The 14,841-nt window shown below is 50.9% G+C and overlaps 1 protein-coding gene across 6 annotated transcripts in view; it reads left to right on the top strand.

Moving 5' to 3' along the window:
* LEF1 (lymphoid enhancer binding factor 1) overlaps positions 1 to 14,841 on the top strand; it is a 118,584-nt gene that overhangs the window by 69,498 nt on the left and 34,245 nt on the right. For all 6 annotated transcript variants that reach the window (XM_006162232.2, XM_006162235.3, XM_006162233.3 and 3 more), the window contains exon 4: positions 11,441 to 11,573. In XM_006162232.2, the coding sequence (XP_006162294.1) occupies positions 11,441 to 11,573 (133 nt within the window). The remainder of the gene's footprint in view (positions 1 to 11,440; positions 11,574 to 14,841) is intronic.

Below are 14,841 nucleotides of genomic sequence, written 5' to 3'. Positions count from 1 at the left end.
TGAGCGCATGTGCCCTATAGCAAAAACCTCTCCAAAAAAAAAAAAAAAAGATGTAAACACAAATAATTCACAAGAGAGATTTCCTGTTCACAATAGATGGTACAAAATGGAGTTTAGGGAACGAGCAGTTAGCGTAATGGCTATGTCACTGGACTCCCACGTAGTCGACCGTGGTTCGCGTCCCGAACCCGGTGGCTTAAAACTCACGCCGGGTGCGTGTGCATGCGTGCCCAAGATCCTGAGAGGAGAATGGAGGAGAAGGGATTGCGGCGTGGCCATCCCCCCTGGGGGGTGATTTCTCGCTTTCTGTCTCTATGTCTCTCTCTGTCTAGCGAGCGCACGCGCCCTATAGTGAAAACCTCTCAAAAAAAAAAAATGGAGTTTAGCTTTGATTTTATATTCACAGTGGGACCCTTCCCCTATCCCTGCTACCCCAGCTTCCCACAGCCTGTAGAAGGCCTCTCTTTTGTAATATACAAGCAGAATCGAAAGTCTTTTAAAAGGTCTTTGCATTTTGCTTTCTCTTTTTTATACCATTGAAACAGATGTTCTCAAGGGACGCTTTCTATCCAGCTTGAATTATTTAGAAGCTTTAAGATGAATCAAGGTGTGAAAAATTACCTGGAACCTGCTTACATACTCTGCTTTGTCCTTTTAAGTTTTCAGCCTCAACTTTCAACTCACTTTCAGGATTGCCTTCTAAAATTCGAACCCAAAGATTCTTTTTCCTTGATTTATACAAGCATGTCCTGTGGGTAGTGACATCCACAGTGTCATTCTCACCTGTGCTGTGACATGAAATGGCAAAGGGGACTCCTCTCGAGGAATGAATGTATCAATGACTTCTAAAGAGTCTAAAATGTATATTAGGTTTGTTTGTTTGTTTGCTTTTAATTTGCTGTGTGTTCACAGCAGGTTGGGGGGTGACAAAGCAACCCCTGGAAGGAATGGCCACACTGCAGGCTCTTCTCTATTCTCTTCTTGGGATTTTGGGGCATGCATGCGCATGCACCAATGTTTTTAAATTATTATTATTATTTTAATTAATTAATTAATTAATTAAAATTTGGCCAGAAGAAAAAGAAAGAGGGGTGAAAAAAAAAGCCACTAGGTCCAGGACTTGAACTGTGGTCGGCCACATGGGAGTCCGGCACCCTTAACCAACATGCCACCTTCCCCCTCCCAGCATGTTTTTCAAGCCAGTGGGTATGGGGCTAGAGCTGTGAGGTTGGCCATGTGGGATCCGGCCGCCTTTTCTACCACTGGGTGGCCCACGTGAGGTATTTACGAGTTGTCTGAGTTTCCTGACAAGTTACACAATACCGCTGTTAGGACCCAGCTGTTATTCCTAAGGGTCTCTCTGACCTATAAAAGATGGACGCCATTTATTAATTTTTTCACATCATCAAATGAAATGTCTCGGTTTTATGGTACTCCTACAGAAATACTTGGTTACAGTGTATTGGCTAGTCACCAGTGTGACACGTGGGACACTAACGTGGGGTCCTGGCTCTGCCACTGAGCTTTCCTGAGTTTCCGTCTCTTCATCCATGAGCAGTTGCTGCTGCGGCTGCTGCTGCTTCTCTTCCTCCTTCTCATCCTCTTCCTCCTCCTCCTTCTTCCTCCTCTTCCTCCTTCTTCTCCTCCTCTTCCTCCCCCTCCTTCTTCTTCCTCCTTCTTCTCCTCCTCCTCCTCCTTCTCCTCCTCCTTCTCCTCCGAAAATTACAGAGAAAAAAATAATACCGATATTAGATCACAAAGTTTCTAATATCCTTACTCCTTTGTGTATTTTGCATAGTTTCTCTATAAATATGTATATATGTATATATTCCTCCTTCAACTATAAAATAAAATAACATAAATGACAGTTTATATAACTTGATTAAGGAAAATATAATGTGATATTGAAATTGGACATTCCTTGTAGAATTGCCCTAATCACAATACAATAAAAAGATGTAACCTTTTATTTTTATCAAGAAGATATTTGTCAGTTAATACTGCATTTAGAGATGAAAAAATAAGCTTAATTCCTGTCTTTTCTGTGTCCTGGCAAATCACTTTATTTATTTAAATCTTTATTTTCTCATCTATTAAATATTCATGGTGTGATGTATTTGATGAGTCATTAAATGAGAAAAAATATAAGCTACCAAGTCAGCATCTAGAGTGATGTCAAATTATGAATAAATAGACTTCAATTCTGGATTTAATTTGAAAAGACTTTAATCCCCAATAAAAACATAAAATAATTTATATTGTTATGATTAGAATATGATCTTTGTTACCCTTTATGTCAATAGAACTGATATCCGCTTTATTTTTTTCTAATGAGAGTGTTAATATGCTTAGAAAATTTGTCTTGCCAGTATCTATAATTGTAGAACCTCCATAATCTCAATTTCATAGATACAACTTTCTGACCATCAGATTAATAAAGGTCAGAGTTTGAGGTCTATTTAATCTCTATAGTTTCCTCATTTTAACAGTTTATGTTTAGCTAAATATAAAAGCACATAAGTAACTGCAAAAATGAACATAAAAATAGTATTACTGGATAGAATGAAATTAAAGTATGAGTTTATTTTTGTGAAAAAAATTTTGAAATCCGTCCATAGTTTTGACAAAGAGAAATCATTCATTCATTTCTTCCTCCTTCTCCTTCTTCTCCTCCTCCTCCTCCTTCTTCCTCCCCCTCCTCCTCCTTCTCCTTCTTCTCCTTCTTCCTCCTTCTTCTTCTCCTTCCTCCTCCTTCTTCTCCTTCTTCCTCCTTCTTCTTCTCCTTCTTCCTCCTTCTTCTCCTCCTTCCTCCTCCTTCTTGTCCTTCTTCCTCCTCCTTCCTCCTTCTCCTCCTTCTTCTCCTTCTTCTCCTTCTTCTCCTTCTTCTCCTTCTTCTCCTTCTTCTCCTTCTTCTCCTTCTTCTCCTTCTTCTCCTTCTTCTCCTTCTTCTCCTCCTTCTTCTCCTTCTTCTCCTCCTTCCTCCTCCTCCTTCTATTTCTTCTTCCTCCTTCTTCTTCTCCTTCCTCCTCCTTCTTCTCCTTCTTCCTCCTTCTTCTTCTCCTTCCTCCTCCTTCTTCTCCTTCTTCCTCCTTCTTCTTCTCCTTCCTCCTCCTTCTTCTCCTTCTTCCTCCTTCTTCTTCTCCTTCCTCCTCCTTCTTCTCCTTCTTCCTCCTTCTTCTTCTCCTTCCTCCTCCTTCTTCTCCTTCTTCCTCCTTCTTCTTCTCCTTCCTCCTCCTCCTTCTTCCTCATTTTTCTCCTCCTCCTTCTCCTTCTAATCCTTCCTCTTCTCCTTCTTATTTTTAAGGAATATTTGTTTAAAAACATGTCTGGTTTGGGAACCAGCAGGTGGCATAGTGGCCAGGGCGCTGGGCTTCTACACAGAGGTTCAAACCCTGTAGCTGGCAGTTTAAGAATCACACCAGGTGCACATGTGTGCATGCCTGCCCAGAATCCCGAGTGGAGGATGGAGAAAGGATTGCAGCATGCCCTCCCTCCTGGGGAGTGATGCCTCACTTTCCCTCCGAGCCTCTGTCTCTCCCACAAGTGCAAATGCTATATGGCAAAAAAAAAAAAAGTTAATAACGAAGTACCTGTTTAAAATGGCTGTGTTATGTAAGTCAGGTTGGAGTATGAGAAGGTAAGGGACATCCTATTTACAGGTTTTCAAACTGTAAGCGGAGCTGCCTGATAAAAATGAAACGCAGATCACAAATGCAAGCCACGTGTGTCATTTAAAGTCTCCCTGTAACCACATCTAAAAAGTAAAAACAAACAGGCCAAGTTGCTCTCAGGAAGAATTTTCCTTAACACAGTATATCGGTAATGTTATTTTACTATCTCACCAATATAAAAATAGTGAGGTATTTTGCATTCTTTGTGCACTGACTGAAATCAGGCACTTCGCAGCTCGACCCAGTCTGGCCCCCGTTCGAGAGCCACCCTGCGCGGCGCAGCCCGGGCAGCAGCGTCAGGCCGGTCGGTGTGGACAGCACACTCCCACGCTGGCAGGAGATGGGTCTCCTGACCTCCCGCTCTCAGTGCCTCCCTGTCAGCCCTACTCACCCCCAGAATAATTAACCTGCAGTGTTTCGCCCTCTTGGTTTCTGAACGAGTTCTGCGGAAATCCGAGGGCTGGAGTGCCGCATTCCCACCGGGTTTCCGCAGAGGTCCTTGCACTGGGCCCTGACTGAAACCAGGCGGCAGGATGGCGGACAGGCGCAGGACACTCCTGTGTCTGTCCCGCGGACGTGTCACATCTGACTCTATGACCAAAATCGATGGTCTTCAGGTTAAAACAAGGGAGGCCTTTTGGAGTCACGCGGAGCCGAGTGTAAAGGGCCGTTCTCGGTGTGCAGCCAGGGGGCAAGGCTGCTGGTCCCGCCCCGTGGAATTCTGCACCTCAGTTTGTGGTCCGGTGTGGAAACGGCCCTCCTCGGCGTCCCCTCTGGTGGCTGTGGGACTTCTCTGACCCCGACCTCAGCAGGCTCCAGCACACAGCCTCCCACTCCCCGGGGTTCCTGGGTCCTGCCTCAGCCCTGGCTGCGTCCTTTCCACCTGGGTTCCTGCCACACACCCTGTCCACCCCCGCCTCCCCACGCTGGGTCAGGTGCCGACCTCTCCCTCCCTCCAAACAGGGCCCCCCAGGGCAGGGGAGGGAGAGCCTTTACCCAGCGTGGGCCCTGGCTGGCACCAGCAAACCCGTAGGATGGTCCAGGACCTTGGCTGACGAGGTTCTGAAGAGAACTTTCTGAGATGGCCTGCCCCCGCCGACCTGGAGCCCCTGCATTTCCTTGCTCCGGTCCTTGCTGTTGGCCACTGTCACTGTGCGCCTTTCTCCGTGGACTGGGGCAGCAGAGTGTCCTCTCTCTGTGCTCTGCGTGGCAGGCCCTGCGTGGGCTGCTCACCACGTCCCTGGCTCGGGCACTGCCGTCCCCCCACACCTGCACCATCATGACTTTCGTCTGCCTGTGAGTGCTGAGACACCCCCTTGGTGTGACGTCACTGCGTGTCCCCTGCCCTCCCCGTGCACCCCACAGCCCCTCCCATGACCACGTGACTGTGTTTGTGTGGGAAACATTTATAAGCAGCTTCATCAGGGATTCGGGTCCGTGACCCAGAAAACATAGTCAGCCTTGGCAGTCTCAGCTCCCCCAGTCCTTCCGCCCTGAAGTTGTGCCCAGACGAGCCGCAGACACTTGGGCAGCCCTCCTCCACCGGTCGCCGCCAACCCGGGCTGTCACCGCACCCAGGGCGCCTCGCTCGGTTCTGCACTGCGGGATCCCACGCCTGCTCTTGACTATCCTGGAAAGACTCCAGTTTTGTCTCCTAATTCCCAGAGGACAGTCTTGGACAGGACCAACTGGTTGAGCACGTGGGCGTGACGGACTGTGGGCTCTCAGGGAGACCCTGGCCCTCCACCTTAGCCGTGGTCTTCTCTTCCACCCCCGTCTTCCTGTAGCTTCCGACCGCCGCCCCGGGCCCTGTGCTCATGGACTCAGCTCCGGAAACGTGGCCCCTCTTGGCTCCCAGCGAATTCCTCCTCCTGACTGCCACTCCTCTTCCCCAGTTCCCGGTGAAAGTTCCCCCGATGGGAGAGACAGATCCGAATCTTACCTGCCCTCGCCCTCCACGCCTGTCCCACCTTGGGCCACGTGGGACCTTGTTGAGCCTCCGTTTCCTCATCTGAAAATGGGGGCATTATTAGGGGTGCGTAAAGCATCCCTAGAGCCAGTGACTACCCGGTGACTGTCCCCGCCTGGTCTTCCTCGCTAGCTGTCCACGCTCTGATGGCCACCGGCGCGTCCTCGCTTCCCCGTGGTCTTTCCTTGCACTTGTTCCCACTCCATCCTCATCTCCTCAGACCCTGGGGCAGGGCAGTAGCTGGCAGGTGACAAAGCGGTAGATGACTGTAGGCACCTGGAGGGGCAGGTCGCGCAGATGGAGTACGAGGTTACTTCAAATAAAACCGCGATTATCCTCGAACGTTCCGCAAAAGGCAACGGTTGGCCAAAGTATGATGTTAGTTGTAAATGTTGACGAAAATCCCAAGTTCTTTTAAAATTTTCTTCAAACTAAGTAATTTTGACCCTCCCTTCTGCTTTGCGACTGCCCTCCCAGCCCTTGCAGCTGTGGCTCTGCAGTTAAGGTGGAGCGGCCTTGCCGTGACCCTCCCCGTCCCTGACCTTCGGATCTGACCGCGATGTCCCCCTCTGAACCGCCACTGCTGGTGGCCCAGCACGCATGGGTGCACACGCTCTGGAAGTGACAGCGTCTGCATAAAAACGAGTGAGAAAACCGGGCCCTGACTAAACCAGCGCTTGATTTTCATTTTTTAGTTTTGTTATAGGGCACGTGCACTCTCCAAAGACAGAGACAGAGACAGAGAAAGAGAGAGAGAAAGTGGACGTCACCCAAGGGGGATGCCATGCCCCAATCCCTTCTCCGCTCCTACGTGCACATGCGCAGTGTGAGTCAGAATAATTACACCTTTAAGTAAGCTATGTGATGGCATGTCATTCTTATCTGCAGAAGAGTTGATGGTCAGTTTTGTTGGAGAGGAAAAAATGAGAAGCGTGAGTTTACCTCTGTCCTCGCAGGCGCTCGCGGGCTTTGCAGGTGAGCTGATCACGCACCCCCGCGCCCGCCCCCCGCTGGTCCAAGAAGAGGAAGTCGCAGATTTGAAACCCAAGACAGACAGCGCTGGCTATTTCTAGCTCTGAGCTGGAGGGAACTGCTGACAGGAATGCAGGCCCCGCACAGCCAGCAGGGGTGTGGCACGGGGACAGGCCCAGGAACCCGGTTTCATACCTCCGGGAGAGCCGGCAGAGGCATGCTCCCGGAGCCTCGGCGAGGAACCCCACCTGGCCGATCTGTCATCTTGGCCTTTTGCAGCCCCCAGCAGGGACCTGGGGTGCACCGTGCCAGGATCCTGCCTCACGCAAACTCAGCAAGTTGTGTCGTAGTGAGCTGCTAAATCTGTGGTAGTGTTATGATGCACCATGGAAAACCAATGCATCGATAGAACACGAACACAGGGGTCCACCGTGAGGGTCGGCATTCTTTATAGGAAGGAGCTGACTCGCCAGTGTTTTCAGAGTCCTAAGACCTCGGTGGGGAACGCCTGTTCTGCGGGACCTGCAGAGGTGCTGGCGACGTCCGTGTGTCTGGCTCCCTGGACCGAGGAGACAGACGTCCCGTCCAGCCCAGAAGACGTACACGTGCCGCCCCAGGGCCCCTCGCACCGCAGACTGGCCACGTCCTCTGCGGTTGTCTAGGACGGCCCCGCACCAGAGGGCATGGACGTGTGTTCCTGGCCGCCATGTTACAGGAAGACCGGGGAGAAGACGGCTTCGCTGGAACAGGAGTGCCCAGGCCCGGTGTTCTCCCTGAGCTAAGGGCGCCACGCAGTAAACACATACATCTCGTGTAAAAGGGTGTGATGTGTGTTCCGCTGCGTCTTTCAAGTTGTGCTTGGATTGTACATCTGGAACACCAGCAAACGACAGAAGGAGAAGTCTGTGGCCACCGCCAGTGTCTCCCACACGGCCGCCTCGCTGGCCTCCTGGCTGGCACTGTGGCTTGGCCCCTCCACAGTGAATGGCCTTTACACGCAGCTGAGGGCCTGCCCTAGTCTGCTGCGTGTCGCTGATGGACGGACCTGAGGCTGGAAGGACAAGGAGAGGTCCTGGTGGGTGGGGAGTCCGGAGGCTGGCCTCCGACTGGGCACGTCACACATGGTGACGGGAGCAGAGGGGACGGCAGACGTGCGCAGAGCTGGCCCGGTCAGCCCTCCTCCGCTCTTGCGGAGCCCACCCCGGTGACCTCTGCTTCTCAGCTTCCTGGCTGACCGCACAAGGCGCTCGGCCCGAGTGGACGCGGGCTCCCTCCAGCTTCGACGTGGTGCTCAGAGGCGGAACTTCAGGCTGCACGGCCTCTGCCGTCGCCTGGCTCGGTTTCCCCTAGCGCTCGATGCTGGCTCTCCGACTGCTTGTTCTGTCTGTCTGCGGTATGTGTCCTCTGTCTCCCACAGCCTTTCTCGCCGTCTGCCCCGCTTCCAGGCCTGCAGGGATTCAGCCATGTGCAAAGGAGACTCATCTGCCCGGGGCATTGGTGCCCGAACATGCTTGGAGCACTTTCCATGCTTAGTGATCTCACACAGACACACCCACACACCCGCGTGAGTACGCACATGCACACACACACACAGACACACACACATGCACAGACACAGACATGCATACACACACACACACAGACGCACATGCACACACACGCACAGACACACATGCACAGACACAGACATGCACACACACACACACACACACACACACACACACACACACGGCTAGTTGTGCGTTGCGATGTAGCTGCGCACCTTGTCTGCAGACTCCGGTGGTCAGCTGACTCTCCCCTCACCTCCTCTCCCCCTGAACTGCCCCAGTTGTTACTCGGGGACTAGAAGAATGGAAGGGAGAATGACTGCACCGCCTGTCTGAAAACAGAACCAAAGCTGCAGTGCCAGGGGCCTCGCCCGACGTGTGCTCAGAGAGCCAAAGGGCAGCAACCCCAGGAAGCCCCAGTTAGGCCGGGCGTGCCGCGTGGCCGCGGGGCCGTGTGTGGTGCAGGTGCAGCCCGCTCCGTTCCGTCTGTCTGTGCATGTGGTGGAGGCGGTTGGCGGGAGGAAGAAGGGAACCCTTAGAATTCTGCTCACACACATTATTGAGATTTCATATTGCTTTTATTATTTGCCCACCGAAATGGATATAATCCGTGTTGGCTCTAACACACCTACTAGTACTGCTTTCGCTATCCATCTTGCACATAGAAGACAAGGCCAGAGCTTAAATTAAAATCCCCAGCTTCTTATCTCCTTCCCACAGGAAAGCCAATCTGTGTTGAAAACCGTAAAATTAAGAGGAGAGCAAGGATAGCATAATTTAGCAGAAATTCGCGGCGCCAGATTCTGAGCTGTATGCCTGGAGGGGTAGGTCAGGCACTGAGGAGACGCCGCCTGCTAATGCAGTTCCTCAAGGTGGTGCCCCGGAAACAGGCAGGCTTGCACGCGTGCACTCCGGGCTTCTGTAGGGCTTCCTCGGCACCGGCACCGTAAGAAATGTCTGCAGAGTGCTGGTAATTACGCGCCTAGGAGACGGTCAAAGGGAGTTCAAGCACTTGCTCTAGGAGAAGCTGAGATGCTCTTCCTTTCCAGCGGTGGGCATGGGGATTTGTGCTTCCAGGTAGCACCCCTTCCCCTCGGCCCCAACCAGTGGCACCTCCTCCAGCATTCCCAGTTCCTGGTGCTGGGGAACACTTGAAATGGGTCAGGAGATTGTTTTTGACCTTCTACACAAGTATGTGCGTAGGTATTTGCGCCAAGGTATGTGGAGAAAAGTCGTGTGGCCTTGATAGAGCTGCTATGTTTAATAAACGCCAAGGGTGCCAGGAGCTGGGCATGGCTTCCCATTAGGGAGGAGCTGATCATTATAAAAGGGAAAATTGATGATGGAAATCATATCGTTGTCCCCCAAAGTGTGAGGTTGTTTTTTTGTTTTTTTGTTTTGTTTGTTTGTTTTTGCTATAGGGCGCATGTGCTCACCAGAAACAGAGAGAGAGACAGAAAGCGAGAAATCACTCCCTGGGGGGGATGGCCACACCGCAATCCCTTCTCCTCCATTCTCCTCTCGGGATCTTGGGCACACATGCACATGACCCTGGCGTTAGTTTAAGCCACCAGATCTGGGACTTGAACCACGGTCGGCTGCCTGGGAGTCCAGCAACATGCCATTACACTAACTGCTGGTCCCCAAAGTGCGAGGTTTTAATTCTCCCCTCATAAGTTTATTCTTTTTGGAGGGACAGGGCTTGCAATGATAGTGAAATGTAATGATGAAAAGAGGAATTACGTGTTACTAGGATATTATTCCTGACTTTCTTGAGTGTGGTCCTTCCTATTAGAGCTACCTAATTTTCACGCTTAATTGGTTAAAAATAAAAATGGAATTCAGAATCAGTGTGCGTGGCGGGTGCTGCACCCTGCCCGGGGCCAAGGCAGCCCCACCACCTAGCAGGTGACCGCTGTGTTTTAGCAGCTCATGTTGTGTGCTGGTAAAGGCACTTCCACAGTTTAAGAAAATTATGAATATTCGCTTCTGGAGAGACCGAGTTCATGTCCTTTGTATTATTTAAATCTATGTTTGTTTGAGTAAGTCTCGCTGATTCAAACAAATCATGCTACGGGCATGTCTGGATTACTGCATTCAGTTCATTCTATTCTCTGAGAGCAGCCTACTCTTACCACAGTGTTTCTAGATTCTTCCTGACACTGCTTTAATTAGTAGATGGTTTAAGATCAGAATCGTCTTTTCCATGTCTGTAATTATGTGGAGTTTCCTTTGGGGGGGCAGATTATGGAACTTAAAAAAAATAGTTCCCTAATTAAATTAAACCTGCCTTAATCTTGTTTGCATTACTGATTTGCTCAGTAAGCAGTATCATGGAAAAAAAAAAAGAATTTCGACTTTGTCTACCGTCTAAATGATCACAGATGTCAAAGTGATGAAGTCAAACCGGATAACCTGAACCTTTAAAAACATGTTACTGCTATGAAATTTTGGAAGTTCTAAGTTAAATAATAAAATCCATGTGTAAATAAGTATGATACATGCAAAGTATGTTTAAATGTAAAACGTCAGCCATTTTAAATAGTCTTTCTCTACAAACTTAGGTTTCAAATTATGCAACCAAACTCAAAATTGGGAATTCCTTTTTATCAGTTAATACTTGTGGATACGAGAGGAGTAGAAAAGGAACTGAGGGGAAAGTCATGTTTGATTGACAAAGCAATAACACACGAAAAAGTAATGGCGTAACATTCTTAAAGATGCATGGCAATATAATTATGAGTTCTATAAACTGAAGGGATGTCTGTGCAAAAAGTTATATTTATAGATTTATAGGGTTCTTTAAATATTTGCCCTGAAAATTAGCAATACTTATTTATTTATTTGTTCACTGGACAGTTTTATTATTGAGTGCCCTTTTTGTGTGTTGAACAACATGTAATGAACAAAGAACTTTTCTACCATTTATAACTTTTGCTCCAGTAACTATTGAACTCAGCCCCAGGAGATGATCCTAACATGAGTGTGAGTATGTGTGTACAGAGCTTCATGTCATAAGGAATGATAGTGACCAACCTAATTCCCTAAAGAAGCCCTGGTGCAACACCTGATAGGGTATTCATGGTGGGACATTCATGACTTGAGTATTTGCTGTGGAAGAACTCCGAAGATCTAGGTGGGTGGTTTCAGTCGTCCAGGTCTGGAGGTGATTCCTGTGTTGTGTGGATGACTGGTTCCTGCAGTGCTGTGGCTTTTTCTTTGGGGCAGGAGGCCAGAACGGGATCCCTGTGTTAACTGTGAACCTTGTGGTTACGTTGCAGTCGAACAAGGTGCCCGTGGTGCAGCCGTCCCATGCGGTCCACCCTCTCACGCCCCTCATCACCTACAGCGACGAGCACTTTTCTCCAGGATCACACCCAGCACACCTCCCATCCGACGTCAACGCCAAGCAAGGTGAGAGCCCCAGAGAGGACCCAGGTCTTGTCTCACGAGTCAGGTGACACCCCAGAGCCTTTGCTTCGTGCCCCTCGGTGCTTTGGAACTCATTGAGGAAAGATGAGAGTACTCGCTTTTAGAAAAACCTTTATTTTTTCCATTAAAAACAAGAGTTGGAGACAAAGACAGGCACCCTCTCAGGCTCCCTGGGCTGGGAATTGAGAACTGGTCAGCTCCGGTCCCAGCTGACCCAGATCACGAACACACATGTGTCCCCAAACTGCTAGGGAGGGTGCAGGACGTGAACCCAGGGCCTACCCTGTAGGTGTAGTTGTGTCCCCACTGTGCCACCACCTGGCCCCCCAAGGAGTGAGACAGATGCAGTCCTGACAGAGTCCTCATACTGACCCATCCCCAGTCCCAGCCACTCTGGTTCCCAGCAAGTGCACACCGGTGCCCAGAAGAGGCCTAGACACCTGACTGGGAACCTCTTTCGTGGACCCCGCAAGTCCCTGCATGTCCCGCCCAGCCCCATCACTGGGCCTTTGAAAGGTCAGCACCAGGGTCTCCCGGAGCTACGGGAAAGCAGAGGGTGTTGGGTCAGGTCTGCCTCCTGCGTCTCGCCCTCTGTGCAGCCCTGCCTGCCCTGTAGTGGGCGACACCGTTTAATGAGCCTGCGAAAAGAGCCGAGTAGAGGCAGGGTGGCCTTCCTAGTGCTGAGGACACTTCTAGGGCAAGTGATGAACACGCAGCCCTCCCTGCTCCTGAACCAAAACGCCTATTTGCAGACCATGTGTCTGCGTGGTTGAACTTGGGAGCCCAGATGGCTTACCTGGAAGGTAAGACCGCACCCTGCAGCCGCCCTCCTCATCTGGCCCTTCCTCCCCGCTCCCTCCCGTCAGGAGCCTCAAAGACCAGAAACACCCAAGCATCTCTACGCTGTGCAGTGAGAAGGGGAGACAGGGTGGGGGCCTCAGAGAAGGCTGTGCTTGGGGTCGGGGTCGCACTATGACCCTGGTGAGTTCGGGGTGGCTTTGGGTATCCGAAGGGGAGACAGGGGAGAGGAAACTTACACACAGTCACTACAGCAAGCAGGGTCAGGCTGCAGATAACTGCTGGGAACCATGTGGATGTGGAGGCCGGTGTGCACAGCCAGCCTCAGACACGCAGGAAGCAAGGACAGGACCAGGACGGCGTGCCACTCGGGTTCTCGGGTTTTCGCCCTTTGTTGAGTTAGCAATTAAATATGCCTGTTGTCTCCTACGCCCCCTTCAGGCACTTTGAAACACTAATTTATGTAAAAGAAAAACACGTCAGGGTTCCACTTTTCTCTCAAGAACTCTAGGGAAATTCCACTTTTAAAAAGAGACAGGTTTTAACTGCCGACCTGCCCTGTTTCTGTTCTCCTGTTCCCATCTCCCCCTGCTGCCCGGCCTTGTTCTGCCTCACTGGAGTTGATATCATTGCTTCTCAGACTTTAAAAACATACTCTTAGAAGCAGCACAGTTTGGGTCTTTATTCTGTCCTATAAGTTGTTGCGATTTTTGTGTTCTTTTTTTTGAGAGGTTTTTGCTATAGGGAGCGTGCACTCGCCAGAAAGACAGAGAGAGACAGAGAGACAGAAAGCAAGAAATCACCTCCCAGGGGGGGATGGTCACGCCACAATCCCTTCTCCTCCATTCTCCTCTGGGGATCTTGGGCACGCACGCACATGCACCCGGCGTGAGTTTAAGCCACCGGGTCCGGGACGTGAACCGCAGTCGACTACATGGGAGTCCAGCGACATAGCCATTACGCTAACTGCTGGTCCTGATTTTTGTGTACTTTTCCATACACGGTTTGTGTTGGCTTCGTTTACTTATTTACTTGATTTCGAATTTGCCGGAGAGCGCATGTGCTCACGAGTGAGAAGGTGCAAAAGCTCCCCTCGGGAAAGTGGCTGTGCTGCAATCCCTTCGCGTCCATTCTCCTCTGGGACTTGGGCGTGTGCACGCACGCACCAGTGTGACTTTCGAGCCACCAGTTCTGGGACTCCAGCCGCACGGCTGAGCGTGAGGGATGCAGCCTTAACCACTGTCCACCTGCTGGCCCTGTGCTGTGTCAATGCAAGGACTCTGCTGTTACTCGCAGTCTGCCCTGGGCTCTGCGTGCCGGGTCATCGTGTCCCTCTGGGGGTATACGCTGGGTGAAAGGCATGCCGTATATGACACACTCCCTCCCCAGCACCCGCTACTCCGTGGCTGCTCTCATCTGGCTGAACACTAACAGTTCAATAACTTCTTGAAAGGCAGGTACCCAGCAAGTGCCTTTTCCATACCATCGGACTCCAGAATTACCTGTTTCTGGAAGTCACTTGTAAGAGCTTAGACATCCATAGGCCTCCTTCACACTCCTCCTGTAGTGGGTGCTCAGTAAGTGCTAGACTCAGTCATGTGAAGTGTCTTCGTATCCTCCTGTAGTGGGTGCTCAGTAAGTGCTAGACTCAGTCATGGGAAGTACCTTCATACTCCTCCTGTAGTGGGTGCTCAGTAAGTGCTAGACTCAGTCATGGGAAGTGTCTTCAGTAGCGTGTCAGTTGGCGAAGGGCATGCTTCTAAAACATCTTTGAAAATGGGATCTTTTCTTAAGTTTATTTCCTGGGAGAGAAGGAGAGGGAGACAGTGAGAGGGACCCCACACTCCCACAGGTCCTGTGTGTTGGCCACCTTGGGTGTTAGCTGACCCAGACCGAGGGCAAGCCTATGCCTGCTACTCGGGAGCCCCAGATGTGAACCGGTAACTTCTCAGGGGGTCTGCCTCACGGTTACTGCCGTGCCATCACCCAGCCAGTCCCTTCAAATGGGACCTTAGGTGACACTGCAAGCGTGTAACCTCAGTGGCACGGTGACAGAAGCTCAGGAGAGCGTGTTTCCTATGGTGCGCTGCAGCAGCCTGTGGGCCCAGACTGGAAGATCGCATCCCGCATGGACCCAGACAGGCGCCGGGCAGGCACTCAGCCCTCCCAGGCCTCCATCCACGTATCTGCAAAGCGGAAGGACCGGAGTGCCTCTCCTGGGAGTCCGTGCCTTCGACTCATGGTCTTCCCCAAGTCAATATGATGTTCCAGTTCATGCTAAGTTTCCAGGGCTCCTCTGAGCTGGTCTGGCTGAGCGTGTGTGTGTGTTCGTATTTTTTCTTCTTTCCCCCAAACAGCCAACTCCTGGAAGCCCCTGAGATCTAGGGAGGTGTCTGGCTCGTGTGGTGAGAGAGGGCGCAAACTGAGAGCTGCCTGTGACCCAGACGTGTCA

Source organism: Tupaia chinensis, unplaced genomic scaffold (genome assembly GCF_000334495.1).
Source record: "Tupaia chinensis unplaced genomic scaffold, TupChi_1.0 Scaffold139767_1, whole genome shotgun sequence".
Classification (NCBI taxonomy): Eukaryota; Metazoa; Chordata; class Mammalia; order Scandentia; family Tupaiidae; genus Tupaia; species Tupaia belangeri.
Note: the sequence above shows the minus strand (reverse complement) of the source record. Positions and strands in the feature narration are given on the sequence as shown.